This window comes from Perca fluviatilis, chromosome 11 (assembly GCF_010015445.1).
Source record: "Perca fluviatilis chromosome 11, GENO_Pfluv_1.0, whole genome shotgun sequence".
NCBI classification, from domain to species: domain Eukaryota; kingdom Metazoa; phylum Chordata; class Actinopteri; order Perciformes; family Percidae; genus Perca; species Perca fluviatilis.
This window is the reverse complement of record NC_053122.1, coordinates 14,065,219-14,089,213: the sequence shown is the minus strand read 5'-3', so window position 1 is coordinate 14,089,213 and position 23,995 is coordinate 14,065,219. Positions and strand designations below refer to the sequence as shown.

Here is a 23,995-nt window from a genome sequence, read left to right as displayed (position 1 = left end):
CAGACAGAATAATCAGCAACAGGGATGGGAGGGAGAAGCGACAGGGTGACATTATGAAGCCCGAGGCCAACCAGACACACATTTGGAAATGCCCCCCGTGTCACACCACCATCCCACCACCCAACATCCATCACCCAGGGAGGGCCTTGTGGATTATGGGTGAGCGCTGGACCGAGATGATTCCTCTCAATAGCAGCCATTCAAGCTGGTTTGTCACCACCAATAGCACCCATGGGAACTGTGGCCGTGGGTGAGGCATAGGAGTGAGCCGCCCCCTCCGTAACCTTCCACCCAAGCTTTCTGTGTGAATGCCCTGCAATAGGTGATGGCAGAGTGTTCTCAATGTTCCAGTTGTTTTCTCATTAAGTCCACCGGCTTTAGCCAACTCCATTTTTAATCTTGAATTAAATTTTCTTTCAATCTTTGCTCGCTGCTGCTAATTTGCAATTCATTTTGCTTTTTTGATTCCATAAATATTTATACCAGATCAGCACACTCACATACACACACACACACACACACACACACACACACACACACACACACACACACACACACACACACACACAAGCCTCTGTACCTCAAGCAGGGCATGATACTAAAGTTGTAGGATTCAGTTGAGCTCACATCCTTGTTTCCCGTAATCACTCGCTTTCATTTTCTCTTTCTTATTTCTCGTCCTCTCTCTTTCTCTCCCGCCGCAGGTCAGGACCGCAGTGAGGCGGGGCTTATTAAGCGTTTCCGTGGAGATGGCGTGCGCTACAAGGCCAAGCTGATCGGGATTGATGAGGTGACAGCAGCGCGTGGGGACAAGCTGTGCCAGGACTCCATGATGAAGCTGAAGGTGTGTGTGTGTGTCTGTGGGGGACATCATTGAGTCTCTTCACTCATCTCAGTCAGATTTGGAAATGGCATGCTCGGGCATGTCTGTATTGTCTGTTAAATGAGTCATGGGAGCTGTCTTGTCCTGTATGTGACTCACTGAAGCTCCTTAAAGAACTGACCAGACGAACAAAGAAAGTCCAACCATATAATTCTGGAGCTCTTTGTGATGTGGCTACTGTAAGGTTGGTTATATATCTTTTGCAAAATGGGAGCAGCTTTGTACTTTATTTTCCCTCTAATAGGCTGCTGTATTTTTAGCATTGCTCAAAGCTCTCCACATTTATTCGCACAGCTTTTTTGACCTTGGAGGCACACTAGCTTCCAATGTTCTATGTTGAGACGCTTAAAGCAGTATATCACTTAAGTAGGAAATTTTCACTGTTTAGTGTGTTACTGCAAGAACACACACCCAATTTGTCTGCCTCTTGAATGTCTTCTCATGTCAGTCACAGCCTTCTATTTTTACTACAAAGTCCTCAATGTTATAGCACATATGCAAACTGTGATAATGTTACTCAGCCAATGTTCTTTACAGAATGTTGCAACAAAATTAGTTCAAATTCAGCCCAACAGAAAGTCTGAATACTGGTGATTGTGGATGAAAGGGTTGAGTATTGTTGAACTTATTTTAGTAAAATGCATTGTAAATTAAAATACTACCTGTCAAGTTTTCTGTTCCTGCACATGCACAGTTTATCGTGATAACAAGTGCAGATTTACCACTTGAAATTTTTTGTCATTTTCAAAACAATGGGTCCTTGATGTCAGACAGTGGTAGACTAAAGCAGGCTTCTCACTTCTTGCCGGCTACCGTCAATTTCATTGGCTGGAATGACGACTGAGGCTCGCAGATTTTACCAGCTGTAGCTAGCTACCTAATTTCGCTAACATAAGCAGGTCTTAAATGTGCCCTTGATGACTACACACATTATTATTACAAATAACTGAAGCTAAAGCTAGATGCCCCATGTAAGAAGTATCCTCACCAGTTAATGATCCATGTGAAGACATGGAAATAAACAGCGTTTTTCTCCTAAAATTATACTGTAAGTATGGCAAGGGAACATAATCTTTAAGCCAACAAAATAATGTAGTTTGAAAAGCCCCTGACTTTGGAAGTAATGCTTAGTTTGGTTACTACTGTCGGTATTAAACTAGGTAGGCAGACGTGCTAAAGTTAGCAGCTTACGTTAGAGCAGATAAACACTGTTAAAGCAGTCTTGCTGTTGTAATATTAGGCTACAAAAAACATCATTCAAACTTTTTAAATGCCAGATATCACTATTAATAGAGCACACCACTTCAACATGTGAAGAAATCCAAAGCTCAACAGACCTGCCTAGTTACGGTTGCTAAGTTATGATTAAACAATTGCTGTTCAGGTGTGGGGTTTAGCTAACAGTCAATTATCAATAGAAATGGCATTTGACTGAGAAATAGTGTGTGTCCTCTTCTTAGAAGTTTATTCTGTATCCTCTTAAATGCCAGCTGTGTGTACTGAGTCCAAAGTAAAAGGCAGGAAATACTTCAATCACTCTCTTTGTTGGGAGGGGGTGGGGGTGGGGGGCGGGGGGAGCAGCACAAGCATCTTTGCAGTAGGTGGCTATGGGATAAATCCTCCTCCAAAACAGGACGTATACCCATGATTTTTTAAGTATCTTCTCACACACTTTGCTGGTGCTTAGATGTGTGGGAAGCCCCACGAGAAGAGCAGTATAGCTGGAAGGCAAAGCCTCTCATCACCCATATCCATTCCAAAGGATATGTCCATTAAAGGATATGTCCATTAAAACAACTTTTTCCCTGCCTCGATCTGACATTTCAGCAGTGCCCTCCATACGACTCCAGTAGTCACCAACCACTAGCCAGTTACAGTCAATGGGGCAGTCGATACAGACCTGGTATTATCTGGACAGGGGATAGAGGAGGGGACGGGGGTCTCTATTGAACTGCCTCTCGTTGCCTTGAGGACTAATCCACCAAATGGAGAAGCCGTTTGCTGATTGACAACATCCATCGACTCGCCCGCCCGCCTCTCTTCCACTTACTTCATCTCTTCCTTATCCCTGTTGCTTGTTCTGCTCTTTATCCTCCTCTCTTTACCCTTTCCCTCTTTATACCATCTTTATCCCTTCAGCTCCTCTTTTTCTCATATGAATGTACATTTATGTATGTTAAGATGGACGGATATTTTTCCTTTAACATTTCCCTGCAATAAGAGAGCTTGATGGTGATTAATGCGACCTATTATGGCTTGGGTTTTAAATATAAGCTGAGCTTTAAAAAAAAAAAGGTGAAGCGGAGGGTAGCTGATTTACAGAAGAGGTCGACCACTCGTCATTGTTACTGGGCCTGCAGTTTTGTCAGACGTATTCAGCACAGCGGGCAGGTCTTTCTTCTTCCCTTATCTCTTCTCCTCTTTTGCTTTTTTCCTCTCTTCTCCTGCAGGCTTTGTTCTATTAAAGACATGTCAAGCACACAGGTCGCGTCAAATGGAACACGGTGGAAATGTTAATTGTTTTCTTTATTAGAGTTGAGTATATACGAAAAAAGGGAGCTGCTGAGATCCATGGGAAAAACGTACTTCAAAGGCTCTGTTGGTTCTTCAGTCAGCACTATGCGAAGTTGTCGAAGTGAGCTGGTCGGTCAGCAGCTCGATCCTTTCTGTCAGCAAATCTCACCTTTTTGTTGTTAGCTAGCTCTTGTGTGTCACGTTGAAGTGCAGTAAACCTACTTCAAGAAAAGGGAAGAAAAAAAATAGGCCGCAATAATAATAAGACTTGCTGCGCAAGTCGACGTGTGAATTCCTCTGAGAGTGAAGCTTCAAGAAACGGCACATGAAAGAACATTCTGTCCTATCACACCTTATGTAACTCCTATCACCCTACCCCACCAATACCCCCCCCCAGATTCTTCCACTGTCACACTCACCTGAGTCGGCAGAGAAGAAGGCTCACCGTCTCTCATGCTGAGCTCATATCCTTTCATCTCCTCATGTCGTTTCCTTTAATCTCCTGCAGGGAATGGCTTCCTCAGCACGTTCCAAAGGGGAGCACAAGCAGAGAGTGTTCTTGACGGTCTCTTTCGGCGGGATCAAGATTTACTGTGAGAGATCAGGGGTGAGTAGCATGTCAGCGAGTGGGCCTCGTGGCAGAGCTGCACCGTGAGGCCTCCGCCAGCTGTTGTAACTGTGAACCTACAGTATAGGACATCCAGAGGGCAGACGCCCGCATGGTTCAGTTCACGATTGCCAGGGCCGCCATCTTGTAAGCCTGGCTAGAATGGTTGACATATTAGTACGAATACCTCTGCAGAAGGAAGATGATTCACAAGGTTGTGCTGAAATTAAACAATTCCATCATGGCATTGGCAAAAATCCAAATTCCTCTCCATATATCAACACAAAATGAGCAGTAATGTGCTTTCCACAGGACAGTTTGCCCTTTTGTTCATACAGATTGAGCTTGACAACATAAAGTTGCCGGTCTTGCCTTTGATATTTAACCCTGAAAACTGGTTTAACACATACCCTAGGAAGATTAGGGGTTAGCTGCAGGACCTAGCAAAGATCACTCAGGCCCTGCCTAGTAATGATAGCCCAGTGAGCGATGTAATGGTGATGCTATAAGACGGGCTTTTTCCGCCTCCATCCTGGCTTCCATCCCCCTGGCGGACTCAGAGGCCTGCTGTTCCATTACAGGATGATCGAGGGGCTGGGCTCTCCCCCGTCCTGGGGCGTAGTGTTGGCTAGATAGGCCCACTCTGCTCATCAGCGCTAACCGATAATTAGCACTCCGTTCCACCCCTTAATGATCATTGCCACTAATGCTAATTACACCACAGCTCCACCTCAGCTGTCGTTAGAGCTAAACTGATAATTATGCAACAGCATTTGTCCCGTGGCTGCAGACCCCCAACCCCACCGCCAACCATCTACTCCCAAAAAAACACCCATCTTTGATTATATCTCTTTTCAATATGACTGGTGGTGATAGTGGCATGTCTTTCGCCTCTAATGAAAAAGAACATTAAGCGTCCCGCCAACACCAACCAGCTCAACGGCTTTTGACAAGCTCATTTGTTCTTTTGGAAATCATGCCCCCTAATGCTCCTCACTTTATTTACTGATTACTGGTGGTAAATAACACTCCACACTTAATATCCCTCTTGAGTTATTATGGGGAATGGGGATCACTCCAGCACAGGCAGCGTCAGCATGCATTTATATGGAAATACTTTATGCAAAGCTGACATGATTCTCCACTGAATCGAGTAGACTAGTCATATTAGTTTTGTATTTTACATTAATCTGAGATGATACTAGCAACGCTCCCCTCTGAATATAATATATAATATATAATATTTAAATGAAAGCTCCTCCCAAGTGCCTAAGCTTATCTCTGCTAATAGTGAAGCGGAAAGTGGGTGTGCCTGAGTGACAGCTGAATTACAATCTGTGTGTGTGTGTGTGGTGTGTGTGTGTGTGTGTGTGTGTGTGTGTGTGTGTGTGTGTGTGTGTGTGTGTGTGTGGGTTTGTGTGTGTTTTCGAATCCTGCTGATATCAAAGATGGGGATACATAAAGAAAAAAATGGACCAAGAGATGTCACCCAATCTGATGGAACAGCACAAAACAAACATCATGCTACTGGATTACAAGTTATATAATAGCTGTAGAGTACTGTGTAATAGAGATTTAAATTCACACACTTGGTTGCATTTTGCTCAACAATATGCAAAGATATTTGAATGTTGACCTACTTTTACTGCCAACACAGTGTACAGTACTTTTTACTAGGCAGAAATGAAACGAGATGCTTTTTTGCATCGTTAAGGGTTGCAAGACATACAGTAGATTGTGTGATTACCTTATGTCACTTGGCCCATGTGGTCTTTTCTGTAACACTTTGCATCTCTGCCATGTAGGTGCTCATGCATCACCACTCAGTCCATGAGATCAGCTACATCGCAAAGGACACCAGGGACCACCGGGCCTTTGGCTACGTCTGTGGGAAGGAGGGCCACCACAAGTTTGTGGCCGTCAAGACCGCGCAGTCGGTAGGTGCCACTCTGCTAGAGCTGTTTTTAAGTTATTTTAGGCAAGTCCAAGTCAAGTCTCAAGTCCTTGACGGCAGTTCCAAAAAAGTCACAAGACTGTATAAGAAAATTGAATGTCAGGTCTTTTTAAATTTCTAAAAGCTGACCATTAACATGGCAAAAGATTTTAAACATTTTCCTTTTAAAGATGTGTTAAAATAAGTGTTTATAAAAAGATGAAACCAAGTCCATGCAAATTATAGACCAAACAAGAAAATGCCCATTTTGATTAAAATTTGAGACTTTAGTGTTTTTGCATTCAAGTCTCCATTAGTCTATAGGCAGTCAAATCCTCATTTTTGTCAAGTTTCACTCAAGCCCATGTCTCAAGCCTACAGATGTGCACTCATTTGTTCAATCACAAATGTTCAACAACAGCTCAGGAGCTCCGGTGGAGACGTGTGGAATAAACAAACAACGGTTTAATTGAAGATTGCTTGAGTGATTCTCATGAACGCATTGAATTTGAAAATTTGAAAATTTGGGAGGTGCACTTCCAAAACACATTTTTGGCCATAATAAAAGAATGTCTTTGCTATATATGGCAACAGTTCACACATATGTCTAATAGGATAAAAATTATGAAGTGATGACATTTAATTCTTAAAAACGTCAAAGGTCAACTTCACTGTGACGTCATAATGTTCTGCAAAAATGCTTTTCTGGCCATTATTCAACGCCATAACTCAGGAACAGAAGGGGGAACACTAATCTTAAAAATTTGGTGATTGTGTAGATCTTCTGTGCTGCTGGGTTAAAGCATCCACATTTTGCCAAATATACACTTAATACCTTTTATTAAATGCCTTCAAAGTCTTCACTACATATGTTATACGAGTGTGGATGGGTATGAATGTAAACTGCAACATGACCCGTTTGGCAAAGGCATACAACCGCAAGGCGGTAATTCTATTTTCTACTACATTAGTTTCAGGTCAGATGTATTTAAAACAATACACTAGTTGATCATATAGATACTAAGTAAACAAGCAGATCTCATCACTGTGATGAGGCCAGAGCCAAACATCTTCATATTCTGCATTCATATAATCTATTATATTTGAGTTGGCTGACTAAAATACCATTGGAATATTTTAATAAATAAAATACAAAACAGTCATGAAGGTCACGCCCCATAATAAAACATATTCATTAAACTGTTAAGGATAACAGTAAAATCAAGTCTTAGTCACCTCAGAATTCTGTTAAAGGGTTAACTATTTCTTTTCTAATGTTATTATTTTTGTTACTATGTTTTTTCTTTATTTGTGCATTTTCTCTCATTTCTTACGTCCCTCTTCTTATTTCTACTCCTTCATTTTCCACATCCTCTTCTTCCTCTTCCTTCTCTCGTCCAGGCGGAGCCTCTCATCATTGACCTGCGTGACCTCTTTACGCTCATCTATGACATTAAACAGCGGGAGGAGATGGAGAAGAAGGCCCAGAAGGACAAACAGTGTGAGCAGGCAGTCTACCAGGTAGGACGGCACATTTCTGCTTTTTTTCTTTTCCCATACGGAGGCGAGATCACACATTACAACTCAGGCAGCATTTCATTCACACAACAGAAATCTTAACACTTCCTCTGAAGTTTGTCTGCACCATTTATTTCTACTGTATGTTGAATATCTAAATATAATGTAAATGCAACAGGTTTAGATGCTTTTTTTTTATTGGAGTCAGGTATGTGTGACAGGAAATGCATGCGTTGGTGTGTGTGTGTGTGTGTGTGTGTGTGTGTGTGTGTGTGTGTGTGTGTGTGTGTGTGTGTGTGTGTGTGCGTGTGTGTGTGCGTGTGTGTGTGTGTGTGTGTGTGTGTGTGTGTGTGTGTGTGTGTGTGTGTGTGTGTACCAAATCACTGTTTCATTAAAACGCAACACGCTGTCAGTGTGTAATTATGTTCGCTTGGAGGAAAAGACGGACTGAAATGAATGTATTTGTTTTTCCGTCCTTCCTCCATTTGTTTTCTAATTAGACTCTAAATTGAGCTGCACTGTCTTACTGATGAAAAACAAAATGTGTCATCTGTCTTCTGTCCCACCACTGCACAGACCATCCTGGAGGACGAAGTGGACGATCCCGTTTACCAGGTAGGTCCGTAGGCACGCCGAGCAGGGACGAAACACTGCTGACCTTGATGCTCTTCTAGCTTCACTGGTGCTGTTTTCACTCTTGAAGTTTGGAATAAGAAAAAAAAAACACAACAATGATTCCTTAATTTAAATATCTCCTCCAGTCACTGATCTGCTTGAATTATTGATTCATGATATTCCACCACTCCAGTAATACACAGTAGACCATCCTAGTGGACAGTTTTGTTCAACCATTCAACTCCCATTTGCCAGTGCAGTGTTGTAAAACCATATTTTTAAGTTGATCTGTGTCAATGTTCTGATTTCTTCCAAAGACATGCCCCCCCCCTCCCCGACTGGTTGTTACCCTTTCCCCTTCTTTTTGCCCTGTGCATTTATTTGGGTGAACATGTTTTTTTGTTTGTTCTTTTTCGCTGTGTTTGCTCACACTGAATACAGACAACACTAACTCTTACTCTGAATGCTATGTTCAGTGGTATGTCCAGCCACCTCCCAGATCACCTCTGTTCTTTGCTCTTGAAGTGTGTTTTTGCATAAAGTCATTCCATTTGCAGCTTTTTCGATTATGTTGATGTTGGTTGACAAAACTCCAGACTGTGGCCAGAATCTTGTAGCAGTACTTTGACATTTTGGGAAATACACTTATGTAAAAAGACTCATATCTGTGCAGTGAATATATAGCTGGAGCCAGCAGCCAATTAGCCTAGCTTAGCATAAAGACTGGAAACGGGGGAAAACCCATTAGCTTAGTTCTGTCCAAAAGGTAACACAAACCGCCTAACAGCACCTAAAACAAGCTGCAGTGAGTGTTAACTTTGGCACTTGATTTTGATTTAGTTTTATTCGTTTGACGAAAATGTAAAGAGTTTTTGTCCAATTTTAGTCATTTGGTTTTAGTTAGTCTTTTAGTCTCATTTTTGTCATGTTTTTTATTTTTTTATTTTTATGTCTTGTAATTATTTGAGGCTACAGCTATCGTCATTTTTGTTGTGTACAGTTAACATGGTTACAGGTGTCGTTCTCATCTATCAAGTTAGTGGTAGTCTATATCAACAACGTTCTTATTTACAGGATTGTCCCGTGCCACCGGAGGTTCCACTGGATTAACTGTTTGGCTGTTTACACACACAGGGTCCATGTTACTCTGGTCTGCAGTAACGCAAACAGACTGATTCTCCTCAGTTAATCTCGTTATCATTTCTAAACTCTGACTGTTTGAACAGAACAGCTCACTCTCTCTTGTTCCTGCTCATCTACAATTAGCATTAGCATTAGCGGTGCTAGTTGTTCTCTCCACTGCAGAGCAACTGATCGTTCAGAAGCTGGATTAACTCACTTGTTTATTAAAGTACTGTTCATTGTCTGTGTTTAGCTTGAGCAGAGAAGCTAAAACATCAGATAACATAGCATTATTTCTTCCACGAAGATCTAGAGGAAGATTTAGATGGTTGACTGCCGACATTAATCCTACTTATTCCTTTCAAAATTAAAGATAGCTGACTGAAAATAATGTTAGCCTTATTACATCTACATCTACACCTTTTTTTTTATAAATGTCAGTGTGCTGCCAGCATATTTTCGTAGTTTGTCCCCAAATTTTTTTTTTGCTGCTTCTTGGTAATTCTGAGTGGATTGTAAAATAATAAAGTCCATAAATAACATTGGATAACATTTCTGACCGAGACCTAACGTTACTGAATGAAAGACTTCTTACTGATGGCTATTGCAACAGGTCAAACAGCTCAACAAGAGATATTTTTAGGCGGTGGAGAATACTGTTACTTATTCGGAGATATGTGTGTGTGATTTGGCAGATGAATGCAGGTTGTTTAATGAGACTTTGAATTTGTCCATTCATCCGTCTTTCACATTATCATTTAGGTTTTATTTTTTATTTTTGTTTTCAGTGAGTACTTTTCATTTAGTTTTAGTCTTGTTTACGTCATGAAAAATAGGTTGTTGACCAAATTAACATTGCCGAGCTGGTACGGATTGTATTACAATTCAGACAGTAGTTGTAGTCAGAGCCAGGCGAGCTGTTTTCCTCTTTCCAGTCTTAATGCTAAGCTAAGCTAACCCTGCTGGCTCATGCTACATATTTACCATACAGATATGAGAAAGGTATCTGTGTTTTTGTCATACTCTTGGCCAAAAAGTGAATAAACGTATTTCCTAAAATGTCAAACTATTCCTTTAATTTGATTTCATTTGAATTATTGAAGCCAATCTTAAGAGGAGATACTGACGGATCTGAGACTTCACTCATGCGAATATTCTGACCTCCGGTCTATTTTCTCTTAAAGAGGTGGAGCATCATATTGCTGATGTTGAAGGGAAGACCTCTAGCTAAGACCTCCACATTGCTTTGAACTACTGCCTGACCTATTATACTTGTGCTCTTTCCTCTTCCCACGTCACTCTTTTTTTTCTTTCTCTTCACATCACCCCCATTCCTCTTTCCCATGCCCCATTTTTTTTACACCCTTCATATTCTTGATCTCATTTCACTCCCCACTCAACGTCATCCTTGCTCCCCTGTGCTTTCATTTATTCTCGTCATGTATCACTCCCTCGTTGTATCTCTCTATTTTATATGCCAACCTTTCTCTCTGTCTTCCCATCTCATTATTCTCTGCACCTCTACGCCTTGCCCACTACTTCTGTTCTATAGTACATAGTGTTTGAGGCTGGACACGAACCCCTCCGTGGCCCCCAGTCAGAGGAGAGCGTTTATCAGGTACAAAGACAAGCATTGCCCCCTTTTTCTTCTCCCTCTTCATGCCCTGTGATAGATGATAATAGTAACAGTACTAACCACATGACTTTATAGCACCTTTCTGAAAGAAGTTACAAAGTGCAGATTGGTTTTGGAGAAAGGATTTTCTGGGGATTCAAAGGTCTCAAAAGTCAAACTCAGGTTTCTATTTGAATGTAGCTACAAATTAAAAGCCATATCGGAAAGAACCAAATGAAGCTGTGAGATCTATTATAAAGATTTGAGTCCATAACTCCTTGCAATAATTAAAACTGATGCTCTGTCAAAAAATGAAAATTACCTTTTTTACTTTTTCTACATTTGTATATTACACCATTGACAAAGACATTGTGTTTCCTGTGGCTTCTTCACAATAAAAGCCATGTTTCGCCAGTTGCAGCGCTTTTAGCAGCAGTAGGAATGTTCCATTTGCATTAGCAGTAACTAAGAACACTAAACAGTGAGGCTATCAATGAGATAAAATGACACTGGATTACATGCATGCATCATTTCCTGTGCGTGTAAAAGCAAATTGAATTCAGCATGGGTCTCCGGCACAACCAATGAAAACTGCTGTATAGAGAGGTAATTAGGATTAGGATTATAACTTTACGTACTAAAAAATAAAAAGGCGGCCGTTTTACTGTTTGTTAAACGATGCCTCATGTTGTGTCTAAAACAGCTGCAGAAGAGTCAAGGTCAGATGTTTAATCTGGATAGTTCACTCAAAGCCTGTATACCAGGCTCCCTTTATATATCCGACACTTTGACCTTTTGGTTTTAGACCATTTGAAGGACCAGCTAGGACTCCAGGGACCTGTCCTATGGTTTAATCCTACCCCCTTCCCTCCCTTTCTCTCCCTCTTTCCCTCCTCCTCCTCTTTTTGCCTCTCTGTATCTTGCTCTGAAGATGAAAGATGCTGAGAGAGAGATTAATCACTTGCCATGCCATTTGATCTCAGAATGAAACAAGATCAATAGACTTCGGATAAATTGTAACGGAAAGTTAACCAGTCGAGGGAGCGATAGGGAGACAGCGCGGGGAGGTTAAGAGCAACAGATAGTTTGAATAAATGTGAGAGAAATATTCAAAGTAGGCCAGAGCTGAGACATTTTCGTATTGTCGGATGAACCAGTTGAGACATACTGTTGCAGAATAACAGTAGGCTTTCTTAGTACTCACAGAACCAGCATGCACGATCCTAGAGCATCGTTTGTAATCAATATTGATTTAAGTAGAATTGATTCAACTAAACAGCTGTAGAATTTGCATTATCCCATTGCTCTAAAAGATAAAATTACATCTTATAAAAATGACTGAATCGAAATTGATGCAGAAAGCTTTGTCTTTTTAAATAGACATGTTTCAGTTCTTGTAAGATCCTGTTTTTTTTAATAACCCAGCCTGTTAAAAAGAAAACCTAAAAAAAGGTGTTTCTCTGTCACTTACGTATGTTTGGATCGACCTCCAATCCAATGCAGGTCCCAACCAGTCAGCAGAAGGAAGGGATCTATGATGTCCCAAAACGCCATTTCATGACTGTAGGTGTTTTTATTTTTTATTATTTATTTCTTTACTCTTCTACTTGCAAACCTCTCTTTAAGATCCTCTTGAAGGAAGTGCAGTAAGCCCCCTTTGACAGTATATAGCATATACTGTATATCGTAATATTTGGCTCTGCTGTATCTAATAGTTTTAGTTATGTTATATTACAGTCTACAGGCTCTAAAACGTATTTCCAAAGCCTACAAAGACTCAGACGGAGGGGTCTATGTCTGCACCCGCTTTCTGTGATGATGATGATGATGATGATGATGATGATGATGATAATGAAACAAAGCTACATTGGTCATGCCTAGCCTGCTTTAAGAGAAAAGACTAATTGATTGGTTATCCAAAGTCAGACATGTCCGCAATTTCACAGGACATTAGAGAGGCAGGCTTCGTATCCAAAATCCAATCCTGTGCAGAATCTGACGCATGTCGTGACCAGATGGTCAAGACAAAATCAGCTTGAAGTCTGTTTGCTGGCCCCGTCTGACTGGTACGGCGGACTGACTGGATAAATAAAGGGGTGGCTGTTCCGTCTTCCTCAGAGGATGAGCACGAGAGGTTTGTAGGTGGGGCGGGTGTTGGTGGAGCTGCATGCAGTGCAGTCACGGCTATATACAATCAAGGCCACCAAACACGCATAGAAGCTGTACCTTAATGAATAGCAATATATTTTGTTCGGAAAACAGCCCCAAAAAAGCATTTTTGAGTTCCCCCTCTTTCATCAAACTGAAAATATACTTAATCTCATCCTGGTAGGTTTTATGAGTTCTTCACCACCATGCAGTGACCACGCTATTACATCTCTCAAATCGCTTATAAAAAAACATTCATTCAAGCCCATTCGCCACACATTCACCCAGAGACAATTTCCACGCAACTTTTGAAAACAGTGCTAGCAAAGTGCTGCTCTGCTCTTCGCTGTTTGTGCGCTAGTTGCTCAGCATATCAAACAGATAAACCGCCCCGGCCCCCTCGCTATCTCGCCCCAACAGCCCATGCCAGTATAAGTAGCAGCGCTTCCATATCTCTTAAGTGTTACTGCTTGTCTGTTCATTCAGTTGGAGCTTTTTAAGAGCCTCAAGCTCCCCTGATGTGTGTCAGTGCCTGCAGGGAGAGACCTCTGTGTACAATGTTTACCTTTTTCCAAATTCAGACTCATTCTGTGACCCTCAATGGTTCCAAAGTGCCGTGCAAACTGTGCAATCCGCCATGTCCCGGCTTTTTCAAGGAGGACATAAACACACTGTTAGCAGCAACACTGATTGCTGTGATTCCTCCCTATTCTTTCTTTTGTTTAAATATGTGTGTATCTGTTTATTTATAGCATGAAAATCCATCCATGTGTTCTGTGTGTTTTTGTGCTTTTTACGGTGATTCATTGTCTGCTTGTGCATGGCCCCAGACACATTTCATGCAACTTAGCCATTCCATAGTCTCTTTCATAGCCGCGTCCCCCTTTACTTTAAGTAATGCGAGTGGAGGACAGAGGGGACTAGAGCAGGGGTCACGTCTGCCTATATGGTGAGGTGGCCTCATTGTCTCGGTTGGGTGGTTTCAGGAGCGTCTTCCTTTCATTTATTTGATGAAATAAACACACTCCTCTGTGTATGTATCTGCTCACGGAGTAGAAACAGCATAATAAAGCAGCTCAGCCTCTCACAGGGGGCCCCTCTTGATTGGCAGACATAAGGATATCTAATCAGAGCCTGTTTTTGTAGGACTGAATAGCCTTTTACCCACTCAATTATAGCGAGCCATGAAAGATTCATTTTAGATCCATTTTCTGATAATAAAAACGAGGGGATAGTTGTTTCTTGCCATCCACAGCACCCCCACACCTACCCACCCATGCAACCACCATACCCTATCTGGAGATGGATTTAAGGTTTCACGACTGTGCAAATCTCATTGTCTTGATGTATCACTGGACTTTGTCTCTCTCTCTCTCTCTCTCTCTCTCTCTCTCTCTCTCTCTCTCTCCCTCTCTCTCTCTCTCTCTCCCTCTACCTCCCTCACCCGTTGGTTCGACTCACAGAACATCAACCACTTTGATCTTTTCGGTGACATGTCCACTCCTCCCTCGGTGAGTACGACCGCACAAAACCAAACCCCGATTAACTTTGTGTAATTGAAACAAGTTTATAGCTTTGCATGGACAAATTACATTATTTTATCCGTAATGTTAGGTCATTTAATTAGGACAGTCGCAGAGATCCAAATTACCTGATTATCCGACAGTTCTGCAGATTGAAGATAAATGTGCAGCGCAGTGACTTTTAGGTGACTTTGATAGAAATGACATCTGTGTGTGGTTGTGTGTGTGTGTGTGTGTGTGTGTGTGTGTGTGTGTGTGTGTGTGTGTGTGTGTGTGTGTGTGTGTGTGTGCTTTGCCTCCCAGATGCCCCCATCACCTGCCAACACACTGGACCCAAGCAGGAGCAGCCGCCAGCAGCAACACACTCCTGCTGAGTTGTACGCCCCCTTCAGCCCCACCTCTGTGCCGTCAGGTAGCTACCCAGACTGAAACGCTGCATCTTTTCCACAATAAAAAAAACACATAAAAGAGAATAAAGTGCTGGTGGGGATGTGTTTCTTTGATGTGTAGTTTGTGAAAAGCTATGCCAAGATTTTGCAGGATGTGGAGTTATCTCACATCGAGCAGCAGTGTGCTAGTGCTGTAACACACGGAGATACTGTAAAGCCATGTTTCTTAAAGAGCCACCATACTGGTGGTATTGTACTGTATATTTTAGTAAAACCATTGACATTGTAGTTTTCTAAGAACATTCAAGAACGTCCCAACATTTAAAAACAGCAGCCTACTGAAGAGCGACCTTTTTAATGCAAGAAAAAAACCTTATTCACATCATACTTTTCACAATGTGCCTGTCCATGATAACACAGCTTATGAAGTCAATGCTTTTCGCTAGCTTAGTCTCAAATCTCAGATGTTGTCCTGGAACACTCCAACAAGGAAGCAATTTCAGGAGCTTGCCAATACATTACCATTTATTTTTTATTTTTTTATTTATTTGTTTATCTCAAACAATCAACAATGTTGCAAAACATAAAATAAACAAAAAAAATCAGAATCTAAAAACAAAAAACAAAAAATATAAAAAGGATTAGTTCGAGAAGGAGCAGGCAGAAGCAAATAGCTTATTTGATCCTGCCCCTTATTTCCCTAAATCATATTATACAAAGTAAAATAGATATGCAAATACAGCATACAATCTTTCGGTCTTACAATAATTTACAACAATGCAATAATATACAACAATACCTTTAAATTACAAATTACAATCCTATGTTTCAGTTTATTCTTTTCTGTATTGATCAAGTAATGTCTTTAATCTATTTTTGAACTGAATGATATTATGGCTCTGTTTGATATCATTGTTCAGTCCATTCCATAAGGTCACCCCACAAACTGAAACACACATGCTTTTAACAGCAGTTCGCACAAGAAGTTGCTTAAACATACAATGTCCTCTTAGATGATATCCCCCATTTCTTTCATTAAACATTGCACATATGTTACATGGTAAATTATTTTATTTAACTTTAAACATCAATTGTGCAGTTTTAAATGTAACAATGTCCATACATTTCAGCAAATGTGAATTAAAGAACAGATGATTAGTGTGTTCATAATACCCGGTGTGATTTATTATCCTAATTGCTCTTTTTTGCAATGCACACATTTTTTTCAAGTTGCTTTTGTAGGTATTTCCCCAAACTTCCACACAATATAACATATATGGTACAATAAGTGTGCAGTACAGAGTATGTAAAGTATTTTTATTCAAGATGTATCTTTTGCTCAATATACCAATACTCCTGGCCATCTCATGCACAGATATTTAATGTGGGGCTTCCAGCAGAGTTGATGGTCAAGTACAACACCCAGAAATTTATTTTAATAGACTCTTTCAATTGTTTCATTATCAATTACTATTTTAACATCTGTATTTATAGTATGATTTCCATATATCATGAATTTAGTTTTGTTTAGTTTAAGTTTAAAGATAACTTATTTGAATCAAACCAGAGTTTTAATCATTAGTGACCATTTCCAGCGTCTGCTGCAAGTTATCCCCACAACCAAAAATATTTGTGTCATCTGCAAAAATAGTAAATTTTAGTACATGTGATGATTTACAAATATCATTTAAGTAAAGGATAAAAAAATTGGGGCCTAAAACTGACCCCTGTGGAACTCCACAGGAAATGCTAAGACTCACTGACCGGTGATTACCCATTTGAAAAAACTGACTCCTGTTCTCAATATAGTTTTTTTTATCCAGTTAAAGGCCACACCTCTTATTCCATACCTTTCCAATTTTTTTAACAGGATTTTGTGATCAACAGTATCAGCTTTTTTTAGATCTATGAAAACCCCCACTGCATAGCTTTTATTTTCAATACAATTTGTTAATCTTTCATCTAACTCAATAAATGCCATAGACGTTAATCTACTGGATCTGAAGCCATACTGACAGTCAATTAGTAAATTGTTTTTATCAATGAAGTTATCTAGCCTTTTGACAAATAGTTTTTCAAGTATTTTTGAGAATTGTGAAAGCAGAGATATTGGTCTATAGTTATTGAAAATATGTGAGTCACCAAATTTATACAATGAGAGGACTTTAGCTACTTTCATCTTATCAGGAAATACTCCTGTTTTAAATGATAGATTTTATATATATATATATATGATAGTGGGTCAACTATCCCGTCTATTACTTTTTTTACTAGAGACATATCAATGTCATCACAATCTTTGGAAGTTTTATTATTACATTTAATTACAATCTCTATAATTTCCCTGCCTTCTACAGTTCCCAAAAACAATGAATATGGATTATTTTCCACATGGTCCATCACAATAATTTGTCCCTGTGTAATTTATGTCTTTGGCCAGATTAGGACCCACATTAACAAAGTAATTATTGAATCTGTCAACCACTTCATTCATATTTGACCACGTCTTGTCATTCTCATTAAAGTTTTCCGGATAATTAATTTTATTAAGTCCTTTGTAATAATGGCATTTATTGTATTCCATGTTCCTTTAACATTATCTTTGTTATTTTCTAGTAATTTGTTATAATAATCCTTCTTACATACCCTCATTATAGTAGTTAACTTGTTTTTATATTTCTTATATTTTAACTCTCTCTTTCGTTCTTTTGTTCATGCAACAGTAACATAAATTGGATAAAAACATGAATATGACATTGATTATTGACCTCAAGCTTCAAGTTTCTCAGTTGAGTGTAAGACTGTAAAAGCTTCAGAATGCTGTCTTTCTAACTGAATAACTTCTCAATAACTCTTATTGTTAGTCAAAGATTAGTCAAAGATTGCAAGACAGCAATATACATTTAAGATTAAAATTGCAATCTCCACTTCGGTTTCCTGCCTTGATATCCTCTAATCATTTACTTCCTTTTCCCTCCTCTCGTTTCTTCTTCAGGTTATATGACCATGGGTCCGGTGCAGGCGGCCCAATGGGCGCAGCAGCCATTTCCTGCCCAGGCCCAGACTTTGGCCTTCCCTGTGCAGGGGCCCCTCCAGGTGGCTCAGGTCCTCCCTGGTGGTCAGCCAGTCATCTGGAGCCAGGCCAATATTTTCCCGGCCACCCAGCAGCAGTGGGCGGCCATGGCAGCCTACATGCCGGCCCAGACCGTGGGCGTGGGAGGGCACGCCATACCAGCTGCCATGCTCCAAGGCCTGGTACCCATTACCACCATGTGCCCCCAAGCCTGCGACATATCAGCCCCCTCCTCTGCCATCACCAGCCCCCAGCACACGGCCGACCCCGGCCTGCTGCAGAGGCAGCTGAGCCTGGGGAGGGAAGGCCTCGGCGTGGACTCAGATGCAGGCGAGGGCCCCTCTACATCAGGAGCCGGAGCAGCAGGTGTGGGACCTGGCGTGGCGTCCGCAGCGGTGAGCAGGTGTGGGACCCCAGGCCTCATGGGTGTACCGGACACACTGGCCTGCAGTCAGCTGCTGCTGCCTCCGTCAGCTGCTGTGAACCAGGAAGAGGAAGGGAGCTGTAGTGACCTTGATCTCTCTAGGATGACCTTGAGCCCCGGTACATCCACATCACCGTCTACTGAATCTCGTAAGTGCTCTTAATTATTGTCCTCCTACAGAATTGCATCTAAACTAAATAGGGCTGCACAAGTGACCAAATCGCAGATGGCGGGCGCAATATTTGTTAAAGGCAAAATATGTGTCAAACCATTCTGAATTAAGTATTGTGGTGCTACAGTGACGTCCCATCCTACAAGTCGTATCCTACACACTAAAGAAAAAATCTTTGTTTGGTACATATCCTTACAAAAAAGAGGACAAACTGCACCATCACACAAGAGGCAAAGCTCAAGCATATCATTCACACAGTTAAGAGAAAGGAAACAGGCACACAGAGGGGGAGAGAGAGACAAGGACAACATGCACACAAGGGAGCGAGAAAGACCAGAGGAGAGGCTGAATCTCCTGGAGGACAAAAATCCAGATCCAGACATCTGGTATGAGGCACCGACAGCCACAGTTTGGACACTCATGGTATTGTGGGACAACAAACAAAGAGTTAGAGAGATGCGGCAGTTGTTTTCAGAAAGTTGACCATATTCAGGACAAACATGGACTATACGTACTAGGCTTAAAGTGCTCACATTATGCTCATTTTCAGGTTCCTAATTGTATTTAGAGGTTGTACCAGAATAGGTTTACATGGTTTCATTTTCAAAAAACACCATATTTTTTTCGTACTGCACATTGCTGCAGCTCCTCTTTTCACCCTGTGTTTTGAGCTCTCTGTTTTAGCTACAGAGTGAGGCATCTCACTTCTGTTCCATCTTTGTTGGAAGTTGTACATGCGCAATACCTAGGTAAGGACAACTAGCCATTCAGAAGCAGAGTAGGAGGGCGTGCCATGCTAGCAGCTAGGCTAGCATTATAATGTGTGTTACAAAGTGATGCACGTTTGTCACGGAAGTAAAGGCTGTTGCAGATGGTAAGTCCCTTTGGGGTGGATAACATGCACAAAAGAGATATATAACACAATAAAGGAAAGGGAAAAAGCCAAAAAGCATAATATGAGTACTTTAATAGATTAATTGCGAGTGGTTATGGTAACAGTTACAAGGCCTGAAGTAATCAAGGATTAAGCAACTAACTGAAAGTTAAAGCGAAAACATGAGTTTTAAGTTTGGATTTAAAGACCACAGACAAACTGTCTGATGGCAGGAAGGTTGTTCGGAGTAAGAGGCATAATAGAAAAAGGCCCTGCAGCCAGCTGACTCCTGTTTAATTCTGGGGACAGACAGGAGAGCGGAGAGCATGGGTGGAATAAAAGGTTTAAGGAGATCAGACAAGTATAAAGGGACGTGCACGTTTATAAATTGGTGCTTTATTCGATAGTGTACAAGATACAGAACGTCAAGTGTAATTGAAAAGAAAGTCGATGGGATGACATGCAATAAAGGTCATGATCTGGATTTGAATCCACTGCTTCCCGTGAATACGTTTATTCACAGAGCAGATTAGCATTAAACAGTAAACACTCCACATTTTGGGAAGTGGTACAAAACAAAGTTGAAATCCTACTATATCAGAAATCTGAATCAGAAAAAGATTATTGCCAGGTAAGTAACACTTACTAGGAAGATTGCATGTCCTCTTACTGTATTTGCTGAACATTTCTTATCTCTTTCTCTCTCCGCAGCATCCACTCCAGCCCCTCAGCAGAGCTCGTCTTCAGACTGCCCTCCTTCCCAGGCCAGTGACCCCCCAACAGATCACTCCCCTGTAGACCCAGTGGGCAACTGCAGCAACGTTAAGGAGGAACAGTCGGTGAGCTCCGTCCCCCTGGGTCCACATCCCAGTCAATAAGATTCATGGATGTGATTTAACAACTGACTGGCATGATGCTAATCTATTATTGTCATATGGATCATCTGTTCTCAAGTACATCGCGTGTAATCACACACAGAATGTCACATGATTAATATGGCCAAATGGGATTGATTTTACCGGTTTTTTCTTTGGAAAAATGTCAAGTCAATTAAACATTAAAGGTCAAAGATGATTTAAATGTCTTGATTAGATCATATATAAGAGGTCAATTCATGTTTAAAGGTAATTATAGTCTTTATCCTAAATGTTTTGCTGATGTTCTTCGGGGAAATGTGGAAAGAAAATGATGCACATTTTGCAGGGCCTTACATGCTGGAGGAGAGTTGATTTTGCCAAAGCAGGTCACCTGAAAAATATAAATTTAACAGCTTTCTTCCTCCCTCCCTCTCTCTCTCTCTCTCTCTCTCTCTTTCTCTCTCTAAGGGCTCTGCTGTTGCAAGGTCAATCTCTCCAGTGCCCAGTGGAGCTCCTGATCCTCCGCAGGATCAGACCTGTCCACAGGAAGACAGCTAGAGAACAACATGGGTATTTCACAGTCCCCTCCTCTCTTATTTGCCTGTGTAATCTATCAACTACCTTGACATTACGACATTTCATGTGTTTTCTCCTCTTCTCTTTTCATCCCCAAAGTCCCAACGACTCCCCACCCCTGTCTTTCATTTTTTCATAACCCTGCCTGGTGTTCCATTATTAGCTTTATATTTCCATTTGTCTATTTTTTGTGTTGCAGTGGTTTGCTGCCAGTTGGAAATGAGTATTGGTTTTAGTTCAATGTTTCTGTCATGATGCCTCTCTGCATCACCCAAATGAAAGATAAGGAAGGCACAATGTTGCCACCCGGTGGTCAGAGTTGTAACCGTTCATATACAGCTTCATGAGTCGGTCAATTGTCGCTTTGTCTTTTAGGGGATGGAAGCTCTCAAGGCCAAGACAGAAGCTCAAGAGAAAGAGATGAAGAGGGGATGAGGGACTATGAACAGCAGCATCTCTCCAAGCTGGATTACACAGACTTGTTCTGTTTTTTTTTAACCTTTAAAGGATATTTTGGCAGTTCTGTAATAAATTGGCTATCCTGGGATCTGCTTTTCTCCGGAAGTCAACACACTGTACTGTACTCCTCAGCATGACAACCAGACTTTGGCTTTATTGTCCAATCAAATAACCTTTCAACCAGGAAGTGACCTTTGATCTTTGACCGAAACCTACAGTACAGCAGGAGGCGATTGCACCCTCCTCCTGTCACGGATTAATGACTTTATACCTGTGAGGATATGTTAAACGGCCATGGTGACACTGATGATGCAAATCATTTTTTGGAAACTTTCAAGAGGAGCAGCGTCCTACTGTAAGTGGCTGGCCTTCAGTTTGTCAGCCGCCACCAGCAAAGACTGTACACAGCAGATGGATTTGCCAAATGTTCTCATCGTGTTGCTCCACCGATTCGTCCATTTTGCATGAACAGACTTGATGTGGATTCAGCGGACTCAGCTGTGAGCAAAACTGTTCTCCGCAGCTTCCTTCTAGATCTGAAACCAATAAAAAAAAAATGGATATAATTTCTTTTTCTTATTTTAAAAGCTGTGAATTCTTAGTTTATGACGCCGAGTCATTGCAGGTATCGAAATGACTTTGAGGCATCAATGTCGAAATCAAAATTTGCCAAACATCTATTTTGTAAATAAGAATCTCTCTCCCCAGTCCCCCCGTACCTGAGCCTCTGTGCCATAAGATAGCTCTCTGCCACTTGGATGCCAACTACCTGTGTTTCTCTCAAGCAATGCCCTACCAGCACCTCCATTTTGACGTCTGGATGTTTGTTTCGCTTTTGCAGCCATTTATTTTTCATTTCTGAAAATGTCTTTGTTTCTGTTCAGTTGAACTGTGAATCTGTGTTACATGGTCATTCAAAACCAAGCCTGCTGTACCTGTCACGCTGGAAGAAATGAAGGGGTCGCCAAACTTAAAGATAGCGACAAAAATCCTACTACTCCTTAAAGGTTTCAGGTTTGTTTTTTTGTTTTTTTATTAAATAGGAGACAGATTTTCCTGAATCTCTTTGTTTTTAGATAATCTACATTTCCAGCTGAGGTCGCATTGTTTACAATTTGCCTCTTTGAATCATATCTCTGTTTGGTTTCTTGAATAAATAAGCAGAATAAACCCATACTGGCTTAACCACAATCTCAGAGACAGTAGAGTGCATTTCTATGCCTTATCAGGTTTATTTTTGTTGTCCAGTCACTGTTCTTCTTGTCACGTCATTTGTATACAGTAAACAGGTCATTGTCGTAACAAAGCAGTTGGGGAAAATTGTAGGTCTGCTCCAGCGAATCAAAATGGTCAAAAAGAAAGGCAACTTTATACGAACAATAGAGATATCACTATTAACTGCTAGGCTTACAATAAGAAATGGTAACTGTACCACTGCTCGTGTAAAAAAAAAAGAAGAAGAGAAATAGTCCGAAATATTTTGTAAATTTTATTTATGGAATTAAGAATTGTCATGTAAAGAGAAAAAAAAGGACTTTTGTACGTCTATGACTTCCCCAAACACTGTACCCATGCCACTGTTCAGTCACAAATAAAATATCATGTGATTCCCAGTTTTCTGCTCGGCTTTCTGTCTTTAACTCGATGCCATCTTTTTCTAAGCCATCCAACAGAGGCTGCTCTCCTCACACAAACACTGCAGTCAATGCCCACGCAGTCAATCATTGTCATGCGAATGTGATATATTAGTATAACCATCCCTTGTTCTTTTTGTGTGCTGATTATATTATTTAATTACATGAGTGCCATGGTGTCAATCAAAATCATACTTCTGTAAAAGTACAGAAGTATTCAAAGCAAAATGCATTTAGTATCAAAAGTATTTATCAAACAGACAGTTGGCCCCTGTTACTAACACATTACTAAATATTTCATTATCAGATGATTTTTTTTATATTGATACATCTGTGTGTAAGCATAATTGTATTGTAACTGGTCAAAGTGGAGCTACCACTTTTTTTACAGTTAGGTACTTTATTTCTGTTGCCCCCCCCGCCCCCCCCCACCCACTCCAATGGTCACAAGATCAATCTGTGGAGTCATGAGATGACACACATTTTTATAACATCTCGGGTCTTTTCTACCGTCTTTGCTTTTGTTGTGAAATATTGGAACATTTGTTGTTTTAATGAAATCATCTGAAAAGTTTAGGGAGGAAATCTCTTGAAGGAACTGCTATAACTCATAGACATCTGCTTTTTGTAAAAGGTCACAAGACAAAAAAGTTGGGAACCATTGGTTTTATCTTAAGCAATGCTTTTTATTTTATAATCTTATATGTTTATGTGTAAGCAACTCCAGCTGTCAAAAAAGCTAGTGGAGTAAAAAGTGCAATGTTTTCCTCTCAATTTTATAGTACAAGTACAAGTACGAGTACCTTAGTAAAAGCACATAGTTACTTTCCACCACTGCTGTCCTTATGAACATGGATCCACTAATCACAGCCCACAGAACATACTGCAAGGACAACATCCTCATATATTGTTTGCTATAACTATATTATTAGTAAATCAGTAGTAGCACTATTAGTAGCAAGTGGTTAGATATTAGTTTGAGCGTCATGTTGCTTTTCACTGAGTCAATAAACTGAAGTTGAGTGAACTGATTGTGTCATTCTGTAAAATCCAAAATCA

At 40.7% G+C, this 23,995-nt stretch overlaps 1 protein-coding gene across 1 annotated transcript in view; it reads left to right on the top strand.

Moving 5' to 3' along the window:
- The window catches only part of LOC120568588 (complement component C8 beta chain-like), a 55,622-nt gene that overhangs the window by 22,908 nt on the left and 8,719 nt on the right, over positions 1-23,995 (top strand). Inside the window, exons 3-13 of the mRNA XM_039816192.1 lie at positions 705-844; positions 3,906-4,004; positions 5,810-5,941; positions 7,339-7,458; positions 8,032-8,070; positions 10,745-10,810; positions 12,311-12,370; positions 14,419-14,466; positions 14,782-14,890; positions 17,863-18,513; positions 20,122-20,249. Of these exons, the coding sequence (XP_039672126.1) occupies positions 705-844; positions 3,906-4,004; positions 5,810-5,941; positions 7,339-7,458; positions 8,032-8,070; positions 10,745-10,810; positions 12,311-12,370; positions 14,419-14,466; positions 14,782-14,890; positions 17,863-18,513; positions 20,122-20,249 (1,592 nt within the window). The remainder of the gene's footprint in view (positions 1-704; positions 845-3,905; positions 4,005-5,809; positions 5,942-7,338; positions 7,459-8,031; positions 8,071-10,744; positions 10,811-12,310; positions 12,371-14,418; positions 14,467-14,781; positions 14,891-17,862; positions 18,514-20,121; positions 20,250-23,995) is intronic.